Below are 24,016 nucleotides of genomic sequence, written 5' to 3'. Positions count from 1 at the left end.
TATGAACTGAAATGTCAATTTACCTAGTTTCCTCTTTTTTTCTTTTTTTTTTCTATTGATCTCGAGTATTTCTATTCCAAGTCTATTTCATACTAAATCAATTCTTTATACATATAGTAGCAAATAATAAAATCGAACCAAACAGTTTGACAAAAATTACATCGTAACAAACGAACCCATGGTCTATAGATCGCAGAGCTCGACTAGTCTTACGATCCTATCAAAAACCAAAAAAAAAAAAAAGCCAATAGCCGCTCCAGATAAGAAGAACTGCGGTTCAAGCGATTAAGTACTCGCGACCTTTATAAAACAAGAGATTGCGTACGATTTAAAGCTTGGGATACAAGAATGTTGAATATTGCGTATGTATTAGTAAATTAATGCGATACCTAGACAAGGACAGCGACGACGGCGACGGCGACGGCGACGATGACAATGAAAACGAGAATGAAAACGTCAAACTTAGTTTATTGTAAATTACTGCTCACGAAAAACAAGGACGAATGGAAATTGAATCCTATGTACATTGATCATACATATGGGTATATATCCACATGTACAGTCGAAGCCCAATGTAATATGTAAATAAGTCAAACGGACAATACTTGAAAGAGAGAAAGAGAGCGAGAGAGCGAACGAGAGAGAGAGAGACAGAGAGAGAATGCGATGAGTAAAAAAGAATGATGTCGCGCGTTGCAATAAGCCAGTGAAGTTCGCAAAGGAAAAAAGCTTTCGATTCCAGGCACAAATAAAACTAATTAACTCGCTCTTAACAAGTGTCGTGACAAATGAATTTGACTGATGATGTAACGTAATAACACCAACCTCTCGTCTCAGGCAAGGCTTTTCTCTACACGCGAGCGAGTCGTTCTTGTTGACGATGGGTTAATAAAAAAAAAAAAAATTAATTAATAAAAATTGTCATCACAGACACTTGGAAAAAATATAAATAACTGTGTACGTATAAAGAAAAATTAACAGATCATTAATCGATCGGCAGATTCTAACGTCCCAGTCTCGATTAATTAATGAATGCAAACATATGTATCAATATCGCGTCTGGTCGACGGAATTGGCGTTAACTGCTTCACTAAAATATTGTATCGATGCATCGAGAATACTAATAAAAAAAGAAAATAATAAAAAAAAATTGATATAAAGATTAATAAATGAATAAAAAGCCGAATGAATAAACTCTTGAATTTCTATCGATGGACGGCACGCTTTGATATTTCATTACGAGCTCACGAAACGCGGAGCGCGCGACAGCCGGTATATTTTATCAGAACTGTCACATCTCGCCGCTGCTGTGCCCCCTTTATATTCATCTTAATAAACAGCGAAGGCGTTTATCGATTTTACACTGTAGGTATCTTAATACGTAGACGTATAGATATACTATTGCGACGCGTAAATCAGCCGAGATACATATATGCGGCCGGGACATGTCAGGCATACAAAGTGATACTTGTAATGAAACGACTGTATACATATGTATCGAAAAGAGAATTATATCGTATGTATCGTTGATGAAGTTAAATGCACACTGGTCGTAGCGACGATATTTTTTATCGAAAGTGCTCAGCGAAGTTTACTGACCCATATTGACTCACTCATTGACTCGCTCACTCACTCTGTCACTCCGATCACTCACTATCCACTCTCACTACAGTATATATGTTACGAATATGTGCTTTATATAGTTTAACAAAATAAATTATTTCAAAAGTTTTGCATGGATTATTATTTACCTTCCTCTTAATTTCCAATGCGAATCCTCTCACGAAAATAAATGTGGTTTAATATATTTTTTTATTAAATATTTATAAAAATAACGGATACAAAATTAGTCACAGGAGTTTTTTTTTTTTTTTTTTGGCGTAAGATATATATTTTTCCATTAATTATTAATTATTTTGTTAATGTATTTTTATACTAAAACTAATTTTATTAAATTACATATTAATATAAAAATCTTTTGCAAACAATACTTAAGGAATAAGAAGGTCTGTTATCACTTTCGCCTCTTGTATCTCGCGGATGCTTTTCTTATCGCGAATCATCTCCAACTCGCGTATGAAAGCCATCGCGGCCTCAACGCAATCATCAGTCTCCTCCACAACCAGCACATTCGGGAATTTGTCTTGCAAAAGACACAGCATTATGTTCAGCTGACTGACAGACCTGCAATTGTATATCGTTGATGATATAAATCTGCCTTTTAATTTTCTACCGCCAATTATGTTCCCTTAAGCGAATAATTACCTGGCGAAAATTCGGATATTTGCTTCATCGGCTTTAATCGTTTGTATCTCGATCAAACAGTACATCAAAGACCCGTGTTCTTGCCCTAAGTAAACGTTACCGCGAACTCTCGTAAAGATTTTATCGGTCAAGAAGCAAAAGAGTTCGCTGCAATTTGCATTGCCTTCATCGTTTCGACTGTCACCCGAGAATTGAATCTTAACAATCTTTTCAACGGTGGACGTGCTCTTTAAAACCAATATCGCGGCCTTCTCGTTCTCGGCTAAGAACTTTACGTACGAGCTATCGATCGTTTTGACGACGGACAACTGAATGGTCGGCACTGGTATTTGAAACTGTATTTCATCGATTTCGTACGAGATTATACCCCAGCATTCAACGACAGATTTCTGATCGAACATCGGTAGATCAAGAACCATTGTTGCTACGACGGCACCAGGATGGATCGAGCTGATTTTCTCCGAGCAAAAGAAACGTTGCTCTTTTAATTTCCAAAACGTCGCCTCGCCGAAAATCTCCTCGCTTCTCGTTGGCGATACATACGGATAATACCTAGGGTTCAGCAACGTGCTGAAAATAAAATTTGCTTAACCGTATGTGTCACGCTACTAACAAAGAATAACTTATTTAATAAAATCCAACTTTAGCCAACAAAGATTGTCATTCTGCGAAATTAATTAAATTACATATTTATGAATGGACTCGACAGACTAATGTTTCTGCATCGTATAATAATGTAATGTCATGATTTGTTGGGAGAGATTATTTTTGGAGAGGATTGGTGTTTTGCACTTTCTACAAAAAAAAAAAAAAAAAAAAAAAAAAAACAGTTAATACTCAACTATTAAAGTTCCTTAATGCGCTACGTAAGATACGCGTAAATATTTGCCTCATTTCATATTGATAACGCGTGACTTGCGTGCGAACGATGAATACTTGCACGAACAGCATGATTTAATGAAAACCTCTAGTATTACGTACGTAATACATGTATATCGGTATAATACGGACGCAGATCAATGTAAGTTAATTGAAACGGTTTGCATTTTAATTAATTTTCTTTCCATATCAATTCGCGACGATCGCGCTAAGGAAAGATGGTAGAAAAATGCGTCATATTAAAACTGACAAATTTATTGTCTGAGTAGATTGAAAGATCGATACGAGAATAATCGAAGACGTGCTGTTACATATCTGTACCATTTATACATAAAAGGCAAGCAAGCCGTCTCAACTTCTAAACGATTCAACTAAATCTTAATTAACAGTTATTGTTAAATTTAATTTTAATATTTTTCTAATCAACGATATTTTATCATAATATTTTAGTTACGTGCAAAAAAAAAACTTATTAATGCTTGTTGTTTAAAATAAAAGAAAAAAAAAAAATTGATCTCACAGTTAACGCAAATCCAATTGCAAAGTTGGCGGATATGCACACGCGAATCGACCTTGAATGTTAACGCTTACATCGACGTTATCCATGCAAATCGACTCGCGAATAAAGATATTAATCGCGATGTTCCTGCAAATGTATAGTAACGCGATATCACAATGATGATAGAATAATTTTATTATGCAAATTGCACTTTATGATAAAAGCTGATATAATATGCAAAATTTACCTTCTTCCCTTCTCTCTTTTTTTTATAAAATCTAAATTGCATGCAATATTTTATGCGCTCCCTTCTTTCTCTCTCTCGTTACACCCACCCACATTACTGGCATTGTAATAATATATTTTCTCGATTTTCCTTACAATTTGGAAACCGCGGCTACAGTTCGCGATTACACGATGCGGTCGGGTACGTCGCGGATGACGAGTTATCATTAGTAATTAAGTTTCAATTTCAATTGATCGATCTCTGACCGAGAAAGCATTCGCTTGCTCGCGGGCGGCTTGCAATCCGCGGCGCGTTTGCGCGAGAAACGTCCAGCGGCAAATCGACCCGCGAAAAAACCGACCAATGAACGAAAAGAGGCGAACCGCAGGTCTGTCTTCGGATATTTATACCCCGACACAAGATTAATATTTCTGGTCTCATATCTGTCTAGCTCACTTTCAAATGCATCCTTTACCGCCATTTACAATTTTACTACATTTTCTCAAATAGAATTTATATATACTTTAATCACACCTAAGCTACCTCGAAAAAAAAAAAGACTAAAATATATGCATATTATATATAATATATATCGCATATTAATATATAAATAAATTCCGTTAATACTTTTATTAATATGATGCATTGGTATTTCATTTATATGCAACGCGAAAACAGGAAAAAAATTTTAAATAAACGTCAGCCTTAAACAAGACTAACTGTATCTAAATGAAGTGTTTGAAATTTGCAAAGCAATGGGTCAACTATTGTTGGATCGGTCGCTTTGGTGGAAAGAGAGACGGTAGCAGCTATCAGCACCCAACGCAGCGCACCCGGCCCTGGTGGGACGGGACGAGTACGGGTCGGGCGGCAGCGTCGGAGGCGCGAGGCGTCGGGGTGCTCATGGAGCAGGCCGGTCGACCTCAGTGATCTGTACGATGCCGCCGTGATCGTACGGCATCGTACTCTTCTTGGCGACACGCGGCACGCATCACGTGGCACCACACACCGCGTACACGCGCTCTTGCCTCCTGCGGCGCGCGACTACGCTCGACGATTCTTCGCGCCGAACGACCCGGGGGAGGAAAAAAAAAAATATAAAAAAAAACTCTCGCGCGCGACAACAAATGCATCAGTGATCCAGCCGTCGGATATATGCCCGGAGAAGGTATGCCTCGTCGACACGCGCGCCGACGATCGACCTGGACGTCGGATCGCATCGCGGTCGCAATCCCGGGATTAGAAAGGCCACCCCGCTGACCCCGTGAACCCGTGACACCACGACCGTCCGCGATTGCTTTTCCCATCAGAAAAACTGACCGACCGACCGACCGACCGACCGGCCACCGTCGTACAGGAAGTCGCTGCTTTTTCCGATAGCGTTGTGAGAACGCAGATACGCTAACTTAAAGTCTAATCGCGTGCACGGTGAACGATAATGTTACATCAAAGTGAAAAATATATCGTGCCGATTCGTATAATTGTTCCGTATAAACTTGAAACTTAACAATATTCGTGAAACAAAAACTTGTAATCGGTAATATATGTTATAATTACTTGAAATTACATTTAATTACGCATTATCAGCGCCGTTAAAAAATATTTAAAAAAAAAAAAAAAAACTATACCACACTTGGGATTTTGTTAGCAAAACTGGGAAGGAAGTTAAATATCTCGAGCTAGTTGAGCGGATTTACTTTCGGCACTTACGAAAGGGTGGAAATCAAATTGGGAGAAGAGGCACCGATAAAACGGGCCAATTAATTGCAAATTAGATATGCCGACTATCTCTTTGTGCAAGATAGACCTGCCCGTAGTAAAGGAAGAAATGAACTAATCGAGTCGACGTTAATTGGCACGAATGATCAATTTGAATTAAAACCAAAAATTAATTGACTTTAGAAGGAGCGAAATCTTATCTGCTGTTTGATTTCTTTAATATGTCTCGCGCAGATTACACTCGCGGCCGACAATTATATTTCAAGGCTACTTCCAATGACCCGATCCTTGGAAAAGAACAGTTGCAAGAGTAGTCGCCGACGATTTCTATAAATGAGCGCGATCGTATTTCTGTTCTTCGTTACTCGACCTATTGCCAGGTGTTTACAAAGTCATAACATTCGTAATTAATACAATTAACGATATTCTCTTTAGCCACCGCCTACAAGCAGACTCGCTTTTACGGGCAAATATTGCCGTCTCAATCTGATTTCGCAAATACGTAACGTAATCACTTGAATTAAACAAAGACTCGTGTTCAATAATTTTTAATAACATCCGTTCGCCGTCCTAGAGCTTAATGAGATTTATTCAAATTTATTCTAATTTTTTTTAAGCGTAACTCCATTTTTTTTTTTTTTTTTCCGAATTATCATGTTTTCATTATCGTGTTGCTTATCTTACAAATTATCTTTTATTGATAAAATTTCAATCAGGTGACAGGTTAATACTTAAACTCACATCTGCCATAGTCACGTCGGCAAAAAAAAAATCTCTTACCCAACGGTGCAAATATAATCGCGAATTACGAATCAACGATTCCAGTCACCCTAAGATCAAGATCGTTTCACCGTGAGAACGAACGTGTCTTCCGTCGTGAATCTCACGGAAAACATAAAGTCGTACGCATGTAGAATCCCTCCAGGATTATGTAATCTAATACTGAAATCCTAACGCCAGTATGTACCTACAATATTTCGCATTGCGTCGCGCGAAGCTGGCCTATTCGCGAGTAAGATAAGTTCTGTTTACATTAAATTCGTGTTAAAACTGCGCAAAAGAGCTATCGTTCTGAGCGACATATGACTTAACATCTCGCCATTATATTATTAAACTATGTTACTATTTAATGTTTGATCAGGAGGCTTTTATCCGATTGTTTGATCGGCTGAAATAAATTTTTCCACGACGACAACTCGGCAGGAAAAGCACATTTTACCGATTGCGTCGGGTCTACGGTAAATAATGGAGTTACGTAAAGATTATATGACCGTAGATGAATGGCACAAAAGATTATCTGAACGTCATGAAACGGAAAGAAGTCATTTTTGCTTTAAAATCTGACCGGCTGATATCTGCAGTTATGACATTGCAAAATTAACGCAGCAAACGAGTTCATTGTGTATCAAATGAATATAGGAAGTACCGTAGGAAGCAATTACACTGAGATTTTAATCAGTAATTGGTGCTCTTTATAACTTACATGTGATTCCGTTGTCTATCAAAAATAAAAAATTTATCCTTTTTTTTTCTTTTTTTTTTTTCTATCGTTTATCGAAAAAACAATTCTTTCGAATATTTGTCCGATAAAGAAACATCATCTGCAACTTCTGCATTATAGAATTATGACTATAGCAATAATTCTCTAACCAGTATAAATAAAGTTAGTAGAGTTGACAAATACCGATACTACAATCTGTTGCTGAACCCGCTTATTTTATAAAACCTAATGGAATTCGATCGTACGGTACTTTTTCCGAGATACTTTCCCGAAAAAATACGCCCTACTAAATCCTTTTCGCAACTGTGCAATTTTTCTTTCCGGCTCTTTTTACCCGTCAAGCGCAACGCAAGCAATGCATCAGCGCGAAACTTGTTTCGCGAAAAGCGAGATTTATGTGGCCTACACTTCGCTTTATTCGATAATTACACATCTCCCATCTAACGAAAGACTTTGTTTTATAAAATGCCAGCGATAATTACATTTAATTGCAAAGTGGTTTATGACGATAAGTGTCAATTTTTTTTTTTCTTTTCCTTTATTACTTCAGGTCTTTTTTTTTTTTTTTCTTTTTTCTTCCTCATTGCTTATAATCAGATAGTCAGCCTTGATACATTCTTATATCGCGCGTAAAATATAACATCTCGATTTTCCTTCTAATCTGATCGTTCTAACGTATCACAATACAATAGATATACCTCGCAGCGACGGTGGACGGAATGCAACGACGAATTTCGACGAATCTACCCAGACAAACGTACGATTATGCCAGCTGCGAGAAAGTCGAACCTATACGAGATCGTCAACGCTCGTCTTACGTTCCCACTGACATACTGACCGTGAGAATTTCTGCAGCGCGCGAATGCTTATCGCGTGGATGCGGTCACATTTCCGCGACTCCACGGCTGCTTGGCGCGCGAATACTCGCGATCCCGATACACGGACGAGAGCATGCCGGTGCCGGGAAATGCGAAACTGATTACCCATTCTATCGGGCTGGCGCACCTCCTTCTCACGCCGTCCGCAGCATTCCGCGAATGAACACGGCGGCACTTATGCCTCCTACAATTCTCGTCAATGATCTAATTATTATATCGTCTGAATCGGCTTGAGTGCTTTCGCGGTTCTACGCGTATCTCGGCACGACGTCTCTATCTGCATGTGAATTATTCGGAATACCGTAACGTTAAAAAAAGTATTTTTTTTTTTTAATTATATATTTCTTTTTTATCAAAGGCAAACATAAAATAGGTTCCTGACTGAAATTGCGCAAAGTAAGTGTCCACTCGTGGTAAGTTTGCTTTAGTTTTTACGTGAGCGTCGAGACACGTCAGTGTGACGAAAAATTGGTTAAATTGTGAAAGAAGATTGTAATTGATTGAGCTGTTGAATCGATCGTGTCGGAGTTAGGATATGATAGTATATTTGTCATCATCGCAGTTTCTTGTCAAAACGGAACGGCGTGTACACGGCGTTTACGAAAAAAAAAAAAAATACACGGGACCATAAAGCTTCATCGCCTTTACCTCGTCGCGAAATAAAAATTATTTACCCTACCGGGCTTAAAACGGTTGCCCTGTTAAAAAGAGGGGACAATCCATTATCGGGCACGAAGGCTACAAATTACGGGACGTTGAACGCTAAATAATTTCTGATCGAAGCATAATACCTGAACTGCAATATCCTAACGCGTTCACGGCCGCATTCACGGCCGCATTCACGGAACAGCTCGTTTATCACCCAATCTCGAGCGTTCTCGTTAACGAGATTCGAAGTATCGGTGTCGCGAGCGATCGACGTACAATGCAATTAACGCAACAGCGAGAGATTCGCGCGGCTCCGGCAATTAATTACAGCGATTCGTTACTTATGGGACACGTGGTAAACGCTTGGAACGTATTCTACATTTCAGTCCGATATGAGTACAGACGGAAGCACGTTCTCCGGGAGAAGATGACCCCGCGTCGTCGCGTCTTCGCAGGAATTCGCCGTGCTATTTTTGCCGCCAGTGTCCTGGCGCTTATCATCCTGGTACTGTCAGGTCAGGATGGAACCAACACCCTACAGCACGGGAATTCGCTCGAGGTGAGTTATCTCGCGCCTAAGTTTTATATCCCGCCGGTTTTACTGCCTTAAACATTTTATGCGCTACATTGTTTCGGATAATACAAATGGAATTTATGGAGCTCGAAAACTAACGTGTTCTTTCCAATGTAATCATAACGTGCTTCATTAGTATCCTAAGTTTCAAGAGCACAATGCGCCCAGAGACTCCCAGCCAAGCGTAATCGAATTTGGTCCCGTTTTTAATATCGCGAACAAAAATTTCGAACAAGCGCGCCGATTAATACTTAATATTGTGTAATTATTTAATTTCGGAATTTTTTACTCTTCGGATAACATCGCGTTGGGTTATACGTATGTTCAAGCTATCGCTCAACCAAACATTTATCTTTTTCAACCAAACCATTAATGTGTTATTTCAAGAAGACATGTTATACATTCCCGATATAACGGAGGTTTGCACGTAGAAAAAAAAAAAAAAAAGAAAAAAGAGAGTTAACTTTGAAGGAGCACAGAATTCTATACCGGCTTCCCTGATTCCTAGGAGACCGAAAACGTTTGCCTTACGTAAAGCACAACGACCATAGATTGGCACATTTCCAGGCGCAATGCGGTACGTGGATCAGTGCCCGCGTGATATGGCCCATTTAAGTATCCGAAAAGGTAGCCGAAGTTACTTCTAATCGTTAACAGTTATCGCGAAGAAATAAATATTTAAAATTATTCCCCGATATCTTTCGACGTTCGTCAGACGACTGCATCGATACACGCGCGCGTTTCAATAAGAATATGTTATCGATTTCAACTATTTCGCTATAATAAGCTCTTCAATTTCGAATAAATTTTACAATGCGCAAGGTGAAGGCTAAGAGACCGAAAAATTATTCTTGTAGAGTAATACAAATAAAAAACGCATCGCGATCAAAAAGCACAAACTCGAACTCGAGATAAAAGTATCTCGAGAATAAAACGGTACCGGAGATAGGGCGCCAAGTAATTAAAAACGAAAATACAGTTTTAATCTCAGCTTCGCCTAAACAAGAGAGACGTTTTTATTTAAAAGGCATTAATTATTCATAACACTTTAATGCGCCGAGTAGAAATGTAATAACCGCCAAAAGTAATTATAGACAACGGAAAAAAAAAAAAAAAAAAGAAGAAGTAATAACGGCGACAGAGAGCGCAGTTATGCTACATGATACCGAAATAAAGGAAGCGTGTTTGTTAAGAGGATTCAAGTATCCGCAACGTCGCTCTATTTCTCGTATAACAGCACTTCACTTGTGACAAGTGGGGTATCTAATTGCAGGAAAGTTGTCTAACCGGAATCCATTTGATCGTCAGACACGGTAAACTACTTAACGTAAATAATGGAGAAATACAGTAGGAAAATAACGGCGCGGTGCGCACCCTAACGCCTTGCAGAAAGGTGGCACGTGCATACACGATGCGCCAGTGCATAAACGTGCGCGATGCGCCACCACCCTTCGTGGCCCACATTCGTCGCCGCACAAGGCGCGTTCCACATCGAAATCAATAAGCGGAAGCCGGTAGTTCTGCATTCGGTTTTGCCAGCCTGCCGCACCACAATGCGATATCGATGCCGACTTTTCTCGCGTCGCGATGATTCGAAACCGCGGGGGGAGGGAGGGAGGGAAAGAAAATCAGTTTTTACGAATCGAGATTCACCCGGGTAACTCCCTGCGGACTTTCGGCACGGTCGCACAATCAGTTCGTGCCGATCTAAATTACTTACAATCCCGAGGGGGCTGACGCAAGACCCTTCATTCCGTGATTATTGGATTATCAAAAGATATACACCGCGCCTAACGACTATATTCGTGTCTTCATGTACGCGAATGGGTGTCACGAAATAAAACATCGACAAGGATGACGTTAATCGTAGGATCTCGAACACCTCCGGAAGCCAATTTCCCAAAAATACAGATGATTCATGGAACCGTAAAAAGGTATCGTCTTATTCGCGACACGAAATGTATCTCTCGACATATGTACGGTAGGTATACAAAATTGCCTCTCGCAACTCGTTCCGCATACACGTGCAGACTTTATATTTATCGCTTCAAAACGTATGTCATTTACGCACGAGTGGCATTTTATATTGGTATCTATTAATTACCTATACTTAAGTATCAAAAAACCCGTACTAAAAATTTTTTTTAAGATACTAAAAAAAAAAAATGTTTTATTAAAAACGATATAAAAATAAAAAAAAAAAAAAATTTGCTTGTGATATAATCTCCAATTTAAATGCAAATGTACTCTAAATTCCAGACCGTATTTGGTGGAATACGGTGTTATACTCGGTAAGGCACGTGTTTAAATTCTAATTGCAGAAATTGGGAAATTGAATTAACCTCACGAGCCGCGAAGAAGGTCAATATACGTGTCACGGTCTTGACAGAAATATTGCGCTGCAATCCGCGCACTTGGACTCTTCGAACTGAATCGATGAACCAGCTTACTAATTTTTTTTTTTTTTGCACACGCACGACTCTAATTGCGAAATTATTGCTGCAGCTATCTCTCATTACCTCATAATTACCCGCTGGTCCATTATCTCGTAATTACGTATATTATAATCGAGTACTGTTAGGTCTGTAATGCGAAGGGATCACATTCATTCATAATTCCGTTCAACGGGCCTCACCATTATATGCAATCTTTTTGTCTGTTTCTTTTTTTTTTTAATTTATATTAAGCGCATAATGCAATAATCAGACGTACGCACAAATAAAGCTATTTGTCGTAAACGATCATTAAGAGAATAACTAACGAAATAAAATAATTATTAAATTGCCATAAAAACGTGCGCCTGTTTCTCACTTCAGTTGGCAAAGATATTATTAAGATTACGATAAATAATCGAGCAAGTAATATTCGATACATTCCTTGTCTCGTATGATATACATACGTCGTGACTTTTATGTCAGTGTCCAATTTATAATTCAGTAATATTGACTTATTTTATAATTCGCTTGGGGTAGTCTCTCGGCTGTGCTAACCGCGCCTAATATTGCATATTAATTAAGGCCAACTTAATATTCAATGAGAGCGGTGGCGTTTCTCAGTGCTTTGTAATTTTTAAGAATTTTTAATAAACGCGACGTCGTCGAACGATAACCGTAGAATATCATTGCGTAATGTAGGGTATCGATTTACGTCATTCTGCATTAGTCTCGTTTTAATACTGAAGACTTTTACGTTTCGGCAGGACGCGAACCTGACGCCGGAGGAGAAAATGCTTGAGCAGATCACGACAGCGCAAACTGAACAACGTTTGGTAGCCAGGCGAAAATTTCTGGCAGAAAAATGCGCCGAGGAGGGTCTCGATCGTCCTGGCAACGACTCGCTTCACAGGCCGAATGCCTGGGAGTTTCTTGTAAATAGAGAGTATCACCTTATATGGTGCAACGTTTTCAAAGCAGCATCCACGTCGTGGATGTATAACTTTAATTTACTCGCGGGGTAAGTATCCTATCGTTTGCGTAACTGAATTTCCTCGCGGAAACGGCGAAAACAAGCACAACGGAAATTAAGTGCCGTGCAATTGTCCGCGAGAAATTGCAAGCTGCTACATTGTAAAAAGATGATTGTTTTAATTATACTCTGCTTACACGCAGACGATACTTTTCCTTTTTACTACCGCAAATTCATTAAATCGCTAATCTAATTATATAAGTTTATTGTAATTTTTCGTGTCATAATTTTTAATATGGTAATTTTGCAGATACAGTCCGCAATTTCTGAAGGCATCTAAAGCCGTGCCGGTATCGCTGGCTAGGCAAAGGTATCCTAGGCACAGCGCGGAGGAGCTAGCTAAATACCTAAACGACAGCATCAGTTTTTTGATAGTGCGTCATCCTTTCGAAAGATTACTCAGCGCCTATCGAGACAAACTGGAACATAGTCTACCGCACACGTTTCACAGCAACCTGGGTGCACACATTGTTTGGCACTATAGAGCAAGGGTAACGTTTCGATAATCTTTATGATACATGATAGATAATCAACTCGACAAATTATTCCTAATTCCTTTGCAACCAAAACTTATTTAACGAAAATATTAAAATAGAATTATAATAATACAGATCACAATATAACAAAAATGAAAAAAAATACTGAAACATCAGAAGTGAATATTTTATATAATACAGGATTCAAAGACGAATACGAGACAAGGGCCGAGATATCCCCTCTTCGAGGAATTCGTGCGATGGCTACTATGCCAATGGAGAGCAGGAAACGATCTCGACATGCATTGGACACCAGTTGTGAACTTCTGCACACCCTGCCAAGTGCGATTCGACGTAATAGCTAAATTCGAGACGCTGCATGTAAGTGAACTTAATTAATTATCTGTTTCCTTGATTCTATCGCCAACAAACGAGTAATTTTCAATTGCATTTGTGAAAAGATCTACTGGCAAAGAAAATCTCTACTGGCAAAACAACAAAATATATTTCACGAAATAAAAAGAATTACTTCAAATCTATCTCTTTCTTGTTTAAGGACGACCAAGACTATCTTATAAAGCAAGCTTCTGTCGGACACATCATCAAACCTGAGTGGAAAAATCCTACCAAAGGCGTTCAAACGAAAGATGTTATAAAGAATTATTTTACGCAATTATCTAAAACACAGATCGAAGAGCTCTACGAGATGTTTAGGTATTTTTTGTCTTAATAATTATGATATCAATTACGCACGCGATAATTGAATAATTAGTGACGTTGTTCAACATGTAAAATTATATTATCTTTCACAGATATGACTTCGTGCTGTTCGATTATTCACCGGAGGAGTATTTAGCATTTGGTAAAGACGAGATCACTACACTGACGTGTAAAAAGTGAATCATGGCATTTAATCTATATTAAAGACGCGCGAGACACATGGAACGAGACGACACAACGAAATCGTAGATAGCGCTTAAAAATAATGAATTTGGAGGAATAGGAAATATATATGTATATAGTGACGAATGCATTTCTTACATAAGATTTCAAAAGTGAAGGGATATATCCTGATTTTGTAATTTATATATTAACTGCATTGTCATAATTAAACACTTTGATAGTGCATATGTTAAAGTTTATCAAATTGTTATATTAAAATATATAACAAAAGGAAATAGAACGCGAGAAAAATTGACGATGCGTAACGAAGCAAGCGTCTTACAAATATAAACGTACGGTGCGTTTAAGTCGATCTCATTGCATTTCTATTTAAAGGCTTTAATATTTATTAAATTCCAATATTAATAAAAGTTAAAGTCTTTAAAATAGAAATGCAATAAGATTGACTTAAACGAAATTTAGATAGATCGACAAAATTTCAATGCATGATACGCGAAATTAAAAAAGAGAAAAAAAATATAATTGCAATAGTCTCAGTTTTGCATAAACGAATAAGAATATTTAATTGCGCCACCGAGTTGTCCCCGGCGACTGCACAATAATCTTTGTAAGCGTAAGTAGTATCACTATAAAAATGGTAATAGAACTGCCTCAAGGAAATATGATGGGAAATTAAGGTATTAAGGTAACTTTGTCACATAACATCACACTTTAAGATGCAATGTTTCCATAGAATTAAGTTTAAAAAAATTGTAAAAAAAATTGTGGATGTCCAAATGAGATGCAGAGTCTAAAATATTTGCCTGCATGATTGCAGAACCGATTATTGAAATTGAACAACGCTAAAGTATCTGGTGTTAAAAAATTTCTATGCTCGCAAAATAACACATATTGTTGAATAAAGATTATTTGTATGATATCATAATTGTAGAAATTTGTTTTATCTCTTATTGGCTTATCAGAAATTAAGCAGAATTGTAATTGACAAGCGACTCACCAGCAGGACTTATTGTTCAGTTCTACTCCAATGATCCATTTATCCTGAAGAGCGCATTGCCAGTGAGAAACGACCTCCAGAACTTTGTCCGGGCTGCTTTTAGTCTCGCTCTGCTTCGATTTCTTAATTATAGGTGTTCCATCAAGAGTGTACAGCTAATACGTTACATATCACGATTAAGACATTTCCCAATAAACTTTCTAAAATATTTAACCGGTTTACCCCAACTCAGGGTATCAGATTAATTAACGCCGTGCATACAAATCGTATAATTACCTCGCTGTCCGAATCTGAGATCGCGTCTTCACCGTACAACGTCTGCCTTTCTAAGGCATGCAAGACACGCGTAATAGTCTCCTTCGTCTCGACGATCTCGTTCGCCGCGACGTCGATCTTATTCTGCACGTCAACGAGGTGCTTGAGTAAGTGATCCTCGACGGGATTAATCGGCGCGACTCGCACCGGCGACGGCATCTCCTCGTCGCTGATGGCGAATATGTCTTCGTCGTCGGATTCCATTACCTCTGCCGTCGACCTGCGTCTTGTCACCGTTTCGCGAATACCGCGGCGATCTCCCTTCGGCCCGGGGTCGTTCTCAAGTCCGAAAAACGCGATGACAAGAGTCTCGGAAGCGACGAGCTAAGTTTATAGACTTTCTAGCAGTCTATTAAACGCGAAGTATCGTTTGACAAACGCGAACGATCTAGCGGACTTGACGATTGAAAAATTTCAAACGGACTAAACGGTTCGGCGTAGGGCCGCCAACTGAAACAAGTGAACGACAAACGCCACCTAAACTGCGTCGGTAATAGCGTTCTCCGATTACCACGTTCGCCTCACCTGACAATTGCGCGAAGTTGCTTACGGGCCGCGAGTCCTTGTCTTGGATGAGCGCCTCGTCTCGCATAGGTTACGTCGCGATAACGCAGAACGTCGCTGCTCGCGGGCCCAACTGCTTCCCTAGCAACCCACCCGTTCGCCCACCCGCTCGTCCCCTCGTCTTTCCTTCCGTCCGCCTATCTATCCTTTCGCTCGTCCGCCCGTTCCCGTGGTGGCGTGCATCGCGTACGTACAAGACGAGACGTTCACTGGTGAGATGCGCTCGCTCGTCCGTCGCAACTGCGTCGCGGGGCCTGTCGTCGGACGGCACGGCAGCGTGAAAATGGCGGTGTGAAGCGATGGCAGGACGCAGATCGACGCTGTCGAATGCGGCAGATTCGCTGCCAGGTTCAGGCGGTGGCGGCGGTAGCGGGGGTGGCGGAGGAGATCCTCTTCGCGAACTCTTCGAGGCCTGCAAGACCGGCGATCTCGCCAAGGTGAAGGCGCTGGTCACCCCGAAGACGGTCAACGCCCGTGACACTGCCGGACGCAAGTCCACCCCTCTGCACTTCGCAGCTGGTGAGTCAGAAGCAACCGAACGCGTTCCTAATCGCCCTCGTTTTTCTCCAAGCCCGAATTACCGTTTGTAGCTTTTTAGGATCTCGCGAGATCCTTATAAACACGTGGCAGACCCCGCAGTCCGAGGGAGGTTAATGAGCTATCTGAACACGTTCAGCTGATCGTTGAGTCAGACTGTCCGACCAGCGATTAGTTCGCGACAACTCCCTCGACATTATTATCATGATTATTACTCATTTTCAGAATGTACAGAATTAACTCTTGAATAAACGAGTTGAATTTTTTTAAACTTACAAAAATAATTTTGTTAGATTTTTTTTTCAGTATTTATATCGTAAATATGTAACCATTGAAAAATTGTTTTAACTCTAAACTCTATTGTTATATTACATATTTTTTAATTATAAATATATTAAATGTTACTTATGTAATATTATACATTTTTTTAGGATACGGTAGAAAAGATGTCGTAGAGTTTCTTTTGTCTGCCGGCGCATCAATTCAAGCACGCGACGACGGTGGTCTGCATCCACTACATAATGCATGCTCTTTCGGGCATTGTGATGTCGTAAGATTACTTTTAGAGGCGGGAGCAAGTCCGAATACGAGAGATAATTGGAATTTTACACCTTTGCACGAAGCAGCAATCAAGGTGCTTATTTTACAACTTTTACTTACACGGCTTTTTTTATTGACGCTATAGAGCCGAAGATGGAAATGGCATCTAACTTTTTCATCTTCATTTGTACTCGACAGGGTAAAATAGACGTATGTATTACTCTGCTACAGCACGGAGCAGATGTAAACATTAGGAATACAGAAGGAAAGACTGCATTAGAAGTAGCAGATGTCTCTACAAAACCAGTACTAACGGGAGAATATAGAAAAGATGAACTCTTAGAAGCAGCTAGATCGGGAAATGAGGAACGATTATTACAGCTATTAAATCCTCTTAATGTCAATTGTCACGCCAGTGACGGCAGAAGGTCTACGCCTCTACATTTGGCGGCTGGATATAATAGATCTAGAGTTGTACAGATTCTTCTTCAAAATGGTGCAGATGTGCACGCCAAGGATAAAGGGTTCGTATTTTTTTTTTTATTTATAGATTAATGAAAAGTAATATATCTAAATCTAATTAAGATTCATTAAAACTCTAATATATTATTAATTGCAGAGGTCTTGTACCGCTCCATAACGCTTGTTCGTATGGCCATTTTGAAGTAACCGAAGCACTTTTGAAGCACGGAGCCGCCGTTAACGCTAGTGATCTCTGGACATTCACTCCGTTACACGAAGCCGCGAGTAAATCAAGAGCAGAGGTTTGTTCTTTACTGCTGAGCGAAGGCGCAGACCCAACGCAATTAAACTGCCATAGTAAAAGCGCTATTGACGTGGCACCGACTCTTGAATTACAGGAAAGACTAGCATGTACGTTTTATTATACTTAGTATTTTTTATCGATTAATAAATACACGTATTATTAATGCTTATTACGTGATTTACAGACGAATATAAGGGTCACTGTCTATTGGACGCTTGCAGGCAAGCAGATCTTACCAAGTTAAAAAAGTATCTGTCTCAAGAAATTGTTAATTTCAAACATCCATATACCGGTGATACACCGATGCATTGCGCAGTAGCATCACCATATCCGAAGCGAAAACAAGTTATCGAGGCCTTGATTCGAAAGAACGCTGCCATGAATGAAAAAAATAAAGATTTCCTTACACCGCTTCACGTGGCGACCGATCATTCGCATTACGATGCGATGGATATATTACTACGTCATAATGCGAAAGTCAATGCGTTAGACGGTTTAGGACAAACCGCGCTACACAGGTATTTTTGTTCTGGAAAATCACTTGTTTCAATTTTGTCACAAGAAATGAGTGATTCAGTTTTAAGATTATTTGTTTGTAACACGTCAATTAATTATTTTCTTACTAGGTGTGCTAGAGAGGATAATGTACAAGCTTGCAGAATACTCTTGTCGTATAATATCGATCCTTCGATAGTGTCCCTTCAAGGATACACCGCGGCACAAATTTCTGCTGAGAATGTATTGAAGATATTGCTGGGTGAGTTATTTAATTTCATAGTTTGTTTCGAAAGAATGTTTTTGCCTTCATATTTAAATTCGTACTTAACTTTACATCTAACTACACAGATCCACCAAATGGAACCGACGATGTGGAAGCGCAACTTTTAGAAGCGAGCAAATCGGGTGATCTTGCCGCGGTAGAAAGGATCTTACAAGCTAACCCACATGCTGTGAATTGCCGGGATTTGGACGGAAGACACTCTACTCCGCTGCATTTTGCAGCGGGTTTTAATAGAGTGCCAGTTGTAGAGTATTTATTAGCACATGGCGCAGACGTGCATGCCAAAGACAAAGGGTAATTAATTCAATATTCATTTTTAAACATTATTTAAAATACTTATAATAATATTGCATGCTATTTTAATGTTAATTTAGTGGCTTGGTTCCTCTTCATAACGCTTGTTCTTACGGTCACTATGAGGTTACGGAATTATTGGTAAAACACGGGGCATCTGTGAATGTTGCCGACTTGTGGAAATTTACCCCTCTTCACGAAGCTGCCGCGAAAGGCAAATACGAAATAGTTCGATTACTATTGAGACACGGAGCAGATGCTACTAAAAAGAACAGGGACGGTGCGACACCATTAGATTTGGTAAGAGACGGCGATCAAGATGTAGCGGATCTTTTACGTGGAAATAGCGCTCTTCTGGACGCTGCGAAGAAGGGTAATTTAGCTCGAGTTCAAAGATTGGTTACACAAGACAACATTAACTGCCGAGATGCCCAAGGACGCAATAGTACGCCGTTGCATTTAGCCGGTAATTATATCGCTTTTTAATACTTAAACGTTAATAGTCTATTTTTTGTATGTTTAAATAATTTTTGTTTGGTCTTTTTTTAATTTTTTTTTGTTTTGTCACAGCTTAGCAACATTAATTTATATAGAAGTACTAAATTTATACATAAATTATTTTTTTTAACAGCGGGATATAATAATCTAGAAGTGGCCGAATTCTTGCTTGAACGTGGAGCCGATGTGAACGCGCAAGATAAAGGCGGACTTATTCCTCTACATAACGCATCGAGTTATGGTCATCTAGACATTGCAGCTTTGCTCATTAAATACAATACTGTGGTAAACGCTACTGATAAATGGGGATTCACACCCTTGCACGAAGCTGCGCAAAAAGGTCGAACACAACTATGTGCTCTTTTACTTGCTCATGGTGCCGACCCTTTTCTAAAAAATCAAGAAGGGCAGACTCCAGTGGATTTAGCTAGCGCGGACGATGTAAGATGTTTATTGCAAGACGCAATGGCTTCTCAGCAAATCGTTCCATCGGTACCGTCGGGCAATATAGTGAACAATACTGGTAGTAATTCTATTAACAGTAGACCACCTAGTATCGTATCTGGTACGTAGAATTGTATTATATATATATGCTTTTCTTATTTTATTATTTCTATTATTTTTATTACTATTTTTTTAGTTCCTGTTACACCGCCACCGCCTCTTACTCAAGAAACGGTCATTATGCCATCTGGCGCAGCCATGACTTTATGTGTGCCATTGGCTCGCCCGACGTCATGTCTGAGTCCACTACCGCCGAGCGAGCCATGCTCCGAAAAAGAATCCAAAGATATTTGTAAAGAACACAACAGTACTATCACGACCGTCGCTGGTTTCCTGCAAAGTCTTGGTTTAGAACATTTACTCGAACTGTTTGAACGGGAGCAAATTACTTTAGATATTTTGGCGGAAATGGGTCACGAGGATTTAAAACAAGTTGGAGTATCGGCTTACGGTTATAGGCATAAATTAATTAAAGGTATGGACAAACTGCTTAACACAGCAGCAGGTTCCCTTTGGCAACCTTCTATAAATCCTGGGACACTATTAGTGGACTTATTAGCAGAAGACAAAGAATTTTTGGCTGTTGAAGAAGAAATGCAAAGTACTATCAGGCAACATAGAGATAACGGTCACTCTGGTGGTATTTTTTCTCGATATAACATAGTTAGAGTACGTATTTAATTTATCGAATACAATATATAAAACTATCCCTTTCGGTTTTCAGACAGTTTTGTTAATTGCAATATTTTATGCAGATACAAAAGGTTCAGAATCGCAAATTATGGGAACGTTATGCTCATAGAAGACAAGAAGTAGCCGAAGAAGTCGGAGCTGCCGCTCCCGCATCTCCTAGTACCGGTGTACCTAGGGGGACGCCTAGTTCAACAGTTTCACAAGCGAACGAGAGAATGTTATTCCACGGCAGCCCATTTATTAATGCTATTGTTCAAAAAGGTTTTGATGAGCGACACGCATATATCGGCGGAATGTTCGGTGCTGGCATATATTTTGCAGAGCATAGCAGCAAGAGCAATCAATATGTCTACGGTATATGCGGAGGTACCGGATGTCCCGCACATAAAGACAGAAGCTGTTACATCTGTCACAGGTAAGTACAAAAAAATAAATGTTTATAATAAGCAGAAACTTTCACGACAAGTTTCTAAACGATTAAAAGTGTCAGCAGCAACAGCTTTCACCATTAACATACATTTAAATTTATTAATACGTTTTAAATTTTACTATTTTTTAATTTTTTTAGACATTTACTGCTCTGTAGAGTAACGCTTGGCAAGTCTTTTTTACAATTTTCGGCAATGAAAATGGCACATGCCCCTCCCGGTCACCATAGCGTTATGGGGAGACCATCGCAAGGTGGTTTGGTGTTTCCCGAATACGTTGTCTACAGAGGTGAACAAGCGTATCCAGAATATCTTATCACGTACCAAATCGCAAGACCTCAACAAGAAAGCGGCGGTAACGAAGGCGTTGAGGAACGGTGATCAGAAGAGCCAGGTCCCGCGGCGCGATTGCGCAGCCTGTGCTGCTGTCAAAGGCCAAGAGCATGCAGCGCATTGTCGCGGACATAAAACTCAAATTTTTTCGAACTTGATTCGTCTAACATCAGTTCTTCCATTTTTAACTGACTAAAATAGGATTTGAAAGCGTAACAGTGTGTATGTGTGTACGTGTGTGATCGAAATATGCAGAATATTTTATTCCAAACTAATATCCAATCTTAAAAAAAAGATGACCATTGTAATAGCTTATTTCTAGCATTTAAACACGATACTATTCGAGATCAATCCGATCATCAAACGATAGAAAGGGATGTATGTTAATCGTAATGTATATATTGATACTAATAGACAATGTGCATCTCTAATATCAAATTTGATATATCGACTAGAACGTGTTCCTAGGATTAGTCATTATTAAAAGAAATTATAATATATTCGTATACACTTTTTTTTTGTATACGTATAAAAATATTAATTTATATGAATACATGTTTCAATTTAAAACAAAAAAAAAAGTAAAAGTAAATTTTGATCTTGAAAGTATTCAAAAGCATCGAAAAAATGTAATTTACTCGTCTCACGAATATATAATTGATATGTACATTATAGGTAAAGTCTGCAATGTGATGAAATATATATTTATGTGTACAATCGAGTTTTTTTTTTTTTTTTTTTTTTAATACGAAATGGTAACATGCAATTATTGTATTATAAATTTAATTTTGGCAAGTTTAAATCCAACTTAGAGAAACACACTTGTAAAATACATTATACATACGTATATTACTTTTTAAAGCGTAATTTGTATGAAATTTGTTGTTCAGTTATGCAATTACAATAAGATCTTTTCCATTTCGGACTTTACTGCGATATGAATACTTATAACTTTAGTATAAGTATTATAATGTAAATAATTTAATTATCTGATCCTTTATAGTTCGTAAACGTAATCAATGGGGTTCCTATAATTCGATAGCTTTCAAATGCTACATAGTCCTTTTTTTACCAAGATGAGATAATAGTTATTTTATTAACGTTGATCTGTTTTTTGGAAAATGATATCGGAGGATGCTACGAGTCGTAGTTAAAAGAAATACTCGGCCCAGTGACACGTAGCTACAAATCATTATGCAAATTATCATTGAACTATTTATAAATGAATACATTAATATAGTTGAGTTAATTGGACTTGGAGATATGTAACACCGTTCAAAGGATAACTTGTTTTTTTTTTGTTCAATGAATTTGAACGGAAATATCAAAGACATTTTCTGATCTCACGAGAAAAATGCCGTCTATAACATTCTCATTCGCGAAATTAAAAAAATTATTTCGTTATAGTGATAAAGAAACTGTGCAAGCGTATATATAAGAATAATACGAATGTGTGTAGATAATGGAAAACGAAAAACACCATTTGCAACCACAATTGCTATAGTCGTAATACTTATTCTCGGTGATGGTGATCTTTCTGTGTTTTTATAGGGTATTCACTTTAAGCCAAGTGCGATTGTCTGTGACTGCACCAGACACAGACTAACAGCCAATGACTTCTCCACACTGTTATATCTGCTTTAAATACTGATTATAATATTTTCATGTAAGGCAGGTATGCAGAATAGTCGAGGGTAATACTACGTACATATTACCACTGTGTTCTAATTGTAAGAGAACGAGAGACTTATTAAAAACGATCAATGACTTTCTTTAATTGTTAATATTAATAATTTTTTTTGTATCATTTTATAATTTGTCTATGCGACGAACACATTTTTTTTCCGACGCGAAAGCGCATTTTACGTCGATGTCTTCGTTTTCGTCAACTGTAAAAAAAAAAAAACCTTACCGAACATATGAGAGCAGACCAGCGGTGTGTAATCTTCTATTGTATCTCATTAAGGCTCAAGTGACTCTAATGCGCGTGTTACAGCCGTGTTACGTCGCATTGCAACATGCGATTCATAAAAGCTATTCTGTAAACAATTTAATCTCGAGATTGTGTCTACGCACGTATGTCTCGGTGTATGTCTACCGTTAGTTGTTTCACGCTTTCTTTCTTTCTTTCTTTTTTTATTTTTTACTCGTAGCATTGGCGATTACGCTTCGTGATTTGGATGCCTGTTCTTTCTGACCCGTCGTTTACATTATGTTACATCATTCGTGGAAATTTCTCGATTTCACAACTTGTACACGACGCTATGAGAATGTACGTAAAACATTGTACCGTCGACATACGTTGGTGTAATAACAAATCCGATTGTGTTATACTTGGTTACGTAGCAGATAAATTATCGAGACGCACGTGTGCGACACGTCCGGATAAAAATTACAAGACACCGCCCCCGCGCTTATCGCTTTCCACGTCAAATAGACTTGGCTTATTAGTATTATCAGTCGAATCTTGTACATAGAAAGATTTCTTGCAGCTAGACGAGAACGGAACGAAGCGTTTCAACGTCGCATAAAGTTCATCTTCCCGATGCTAGGCCGTTATAAAAATGAAGCTGACGAAAGAGGAGTGAGACAGATCAGCCGGTCACAAAATACACTTTGTTGTTAATGAATATGTGCCATTATAATATCTAATCGATGCAGCGCGAGCCACGTAACACGTCTGATCGCGTCACGTCAGCGACAATTTGCATACGAATATCCGATCGCGACACG

At 38.8% G+C, this 24,016-nt stretch overlaps 3 protein-coding genes across 5 annotated transcripts; 2 read left to right on the top strand and 1 right to left on the bottom strand.

Annotated features, from left to right (window-relative positions):
* Positions 1 to 1,793: 1,793 nt before the first annotated feature.
* LOC139107431 (uncharacterized) lies at positions 1,794 to 15,992 on the bottom strand. The gene is made up of 4 exons (XM_070665020.1): positions 15,307 to 15,992; positions 15,031 to 15,185; positions 2,266 to 2,835; positions 1,794 to 2,184 (listed from the first exon to the last, which is right to left on the bottom strand). The coding sequence occupies exons 1-4, from the start codon at positions 15,547 to 15,549 to the stop codon at positions 1,992 to 1,994; spliced, it is 1,161 nt and encodes a 386-aa protein (XP_070521121.1). The 5' UTR covers positions 15,550 to 15,992; the 3' UTR covers positions 1,794 to 1,991.
* Positions 4,816 to 14,967, top strand: LOC139107429 (carbohydrate sulfotransferase 11). 2 transcript variants are annotated; one of them, XM_070665019.1, is made up of 7 exons: positions 4,816 to 5,037; positions 9,002 to 9,174; positions 12,389 to 12,642; positions 12,905 to 13,145; positions 13,332 to 13,511; positions 13,687 to 13,844; positions 13,943 to 14,967. In XM_070665019.1, exons 1-7 carry the CDS (start codon positions 5,025 to 5,027, stop codon positions 14,028 to 14,030), a joined length of 1,107 nt encoding a protein of 368 aa, XP_070521120.1. In that variant the 5' UTR covers positions 4,816 to 5,024; the 3' UTR covers positions 14,031 to 14,967. The 2 variants fall into 2 exon arrangements, with proteins under 2 accessions (XP_070521120.1, XP_070521119.1); XM_070665018.1 differs by lacking the exon at positions 4,816 to 5,037 and having other exon boundaries at positions 6,231 to 9,174.
* Positions 15,993 to 16,069: 77 nt separating the features above from the next.
* Positions 16,070 to 23,616, top strand: Tnks (tankyrase). 2 transcript variants are annotated; one of them, XM_070665004.1, is made up of 12 exons: positions 16,070 to 16,428; positions 16,878 to 17,080; positions 17,218 to 17,510; positions 17,606 to 17,859; positions 17,937 to 18,270; positions 18,379 to 18,509; positions 18,599 to 18,827; positions 18,908 to 19,293; positions 19,459 to 19,890; positions 19,966 to 20,498; positions 20,585 to 20,937; positions 21,091 to 23,616. In XM_070665004.1, exons 1-12 carry the CDS (start codon positions 16,209 to 16,211, stop codon positions 21,329 to 21,331), a joined length of 3,609 nt encoding a protein of 1,202 aa, XP_070521105.1. In that variant the 5' UTR covers positions 16,070 to 16,208; the 3' UTR covers positions 21,332 to 23,616. The 2 variants fall into 2 exon arrangements, with proteins under 2 accessions (XP_070521105.1, XP_070521104.1); XM_070665003.1 differs by having other exon boundaries at positions 17,185 to 17,510.
* Positions 23,617 to 24,016: the final 400 nt, after the last annotated feature.

Source organism: Cardiocondyla obscurior, linkage group LG13 (assembly GCF_019399895.1).
Source record: "Cardiocondyla obscurior isolate alpha-2009 linkage group LG13, Cobs3.1, whole genome shotgun sequence".
Taxonomy (NCBI): domain Eukaryota; kingdom Metazoa; phylum Arthropoda; class Insecta; order Hymenoptera; family Formicidae; genus Cardiocondyla; species Cardiocondyla obscurior.
This window is presented reverse-complemented; position numbering and strand designations above follow the sequence as displayed.

Excerpts from the sequence above, each read along its gene's own strand:
- LOC139107431 (XM_070665020.1), bottom strand. The coding sequence starts at position 15,549 with ATGGAATCCGACGACGAAGACATATTCGCCATCAGCGACGAGGAGATG. Across the intron at positions 15,186-15,306 it reads TCTCAGATTCGGACAGCGAG|CTGTACACTCTTGATGGAAC; the intron begins GTAATTATACGA and ends GTAACGTATTAG. Across the intron at positions 2,836-15,030 it reads CTGAACAATAAGTCCTGCTG|CACGTTGCTGAACCCTAGGT; the intron begins GTGAGTCGCTTG and ends TTTTATTTTCAG.
- Tnks (XM_070665003.1), top strand. The coding sequence starts at position 16,209 with ATGGCAGGACGCAGATCGACGCTGTCGAATGCGGCAGATTCGCTGCCA. Across the intron at positions 16,429-16,877 it reads CCCTCTGCACTTCGCAGCTG|GATACGGTAGAAAAGATGTC; the intron begins GTGAGTCAGAAG and ends ACATTTTTTTAG. Across the intron at positions 20,938-21,090 it reads AGCTGTTACATCTGTCACAG|ACATTTACTGCTCTGTAGAG; the intron begins GTAAGTACAAAA and ends TAATTTTTTTAG.
- LOC139107429 (XM_070665018.1), top strand. The coding sequence starts at position 8,893 with ATGCAATTAACGCAACAGCGAGAGATTCGCGCGGCTCCGGCAATTAAT. Across the intron at positions 12,643-12,904 it reads AACTTTAATTTACTCGCGGG|ATACAGTCCGCAATTTCTGA; the intron begins GTAAGTATCCTA and ends GTAATTTTGCAG. Across the intron at positions 13,845-13,942 it reads GAGCTCTACGAGATGTTTAG|ATATGACTTCGTGCTGTTCG; the intron begins GTATTTTTTGTC and ends TATCTTTCACAG.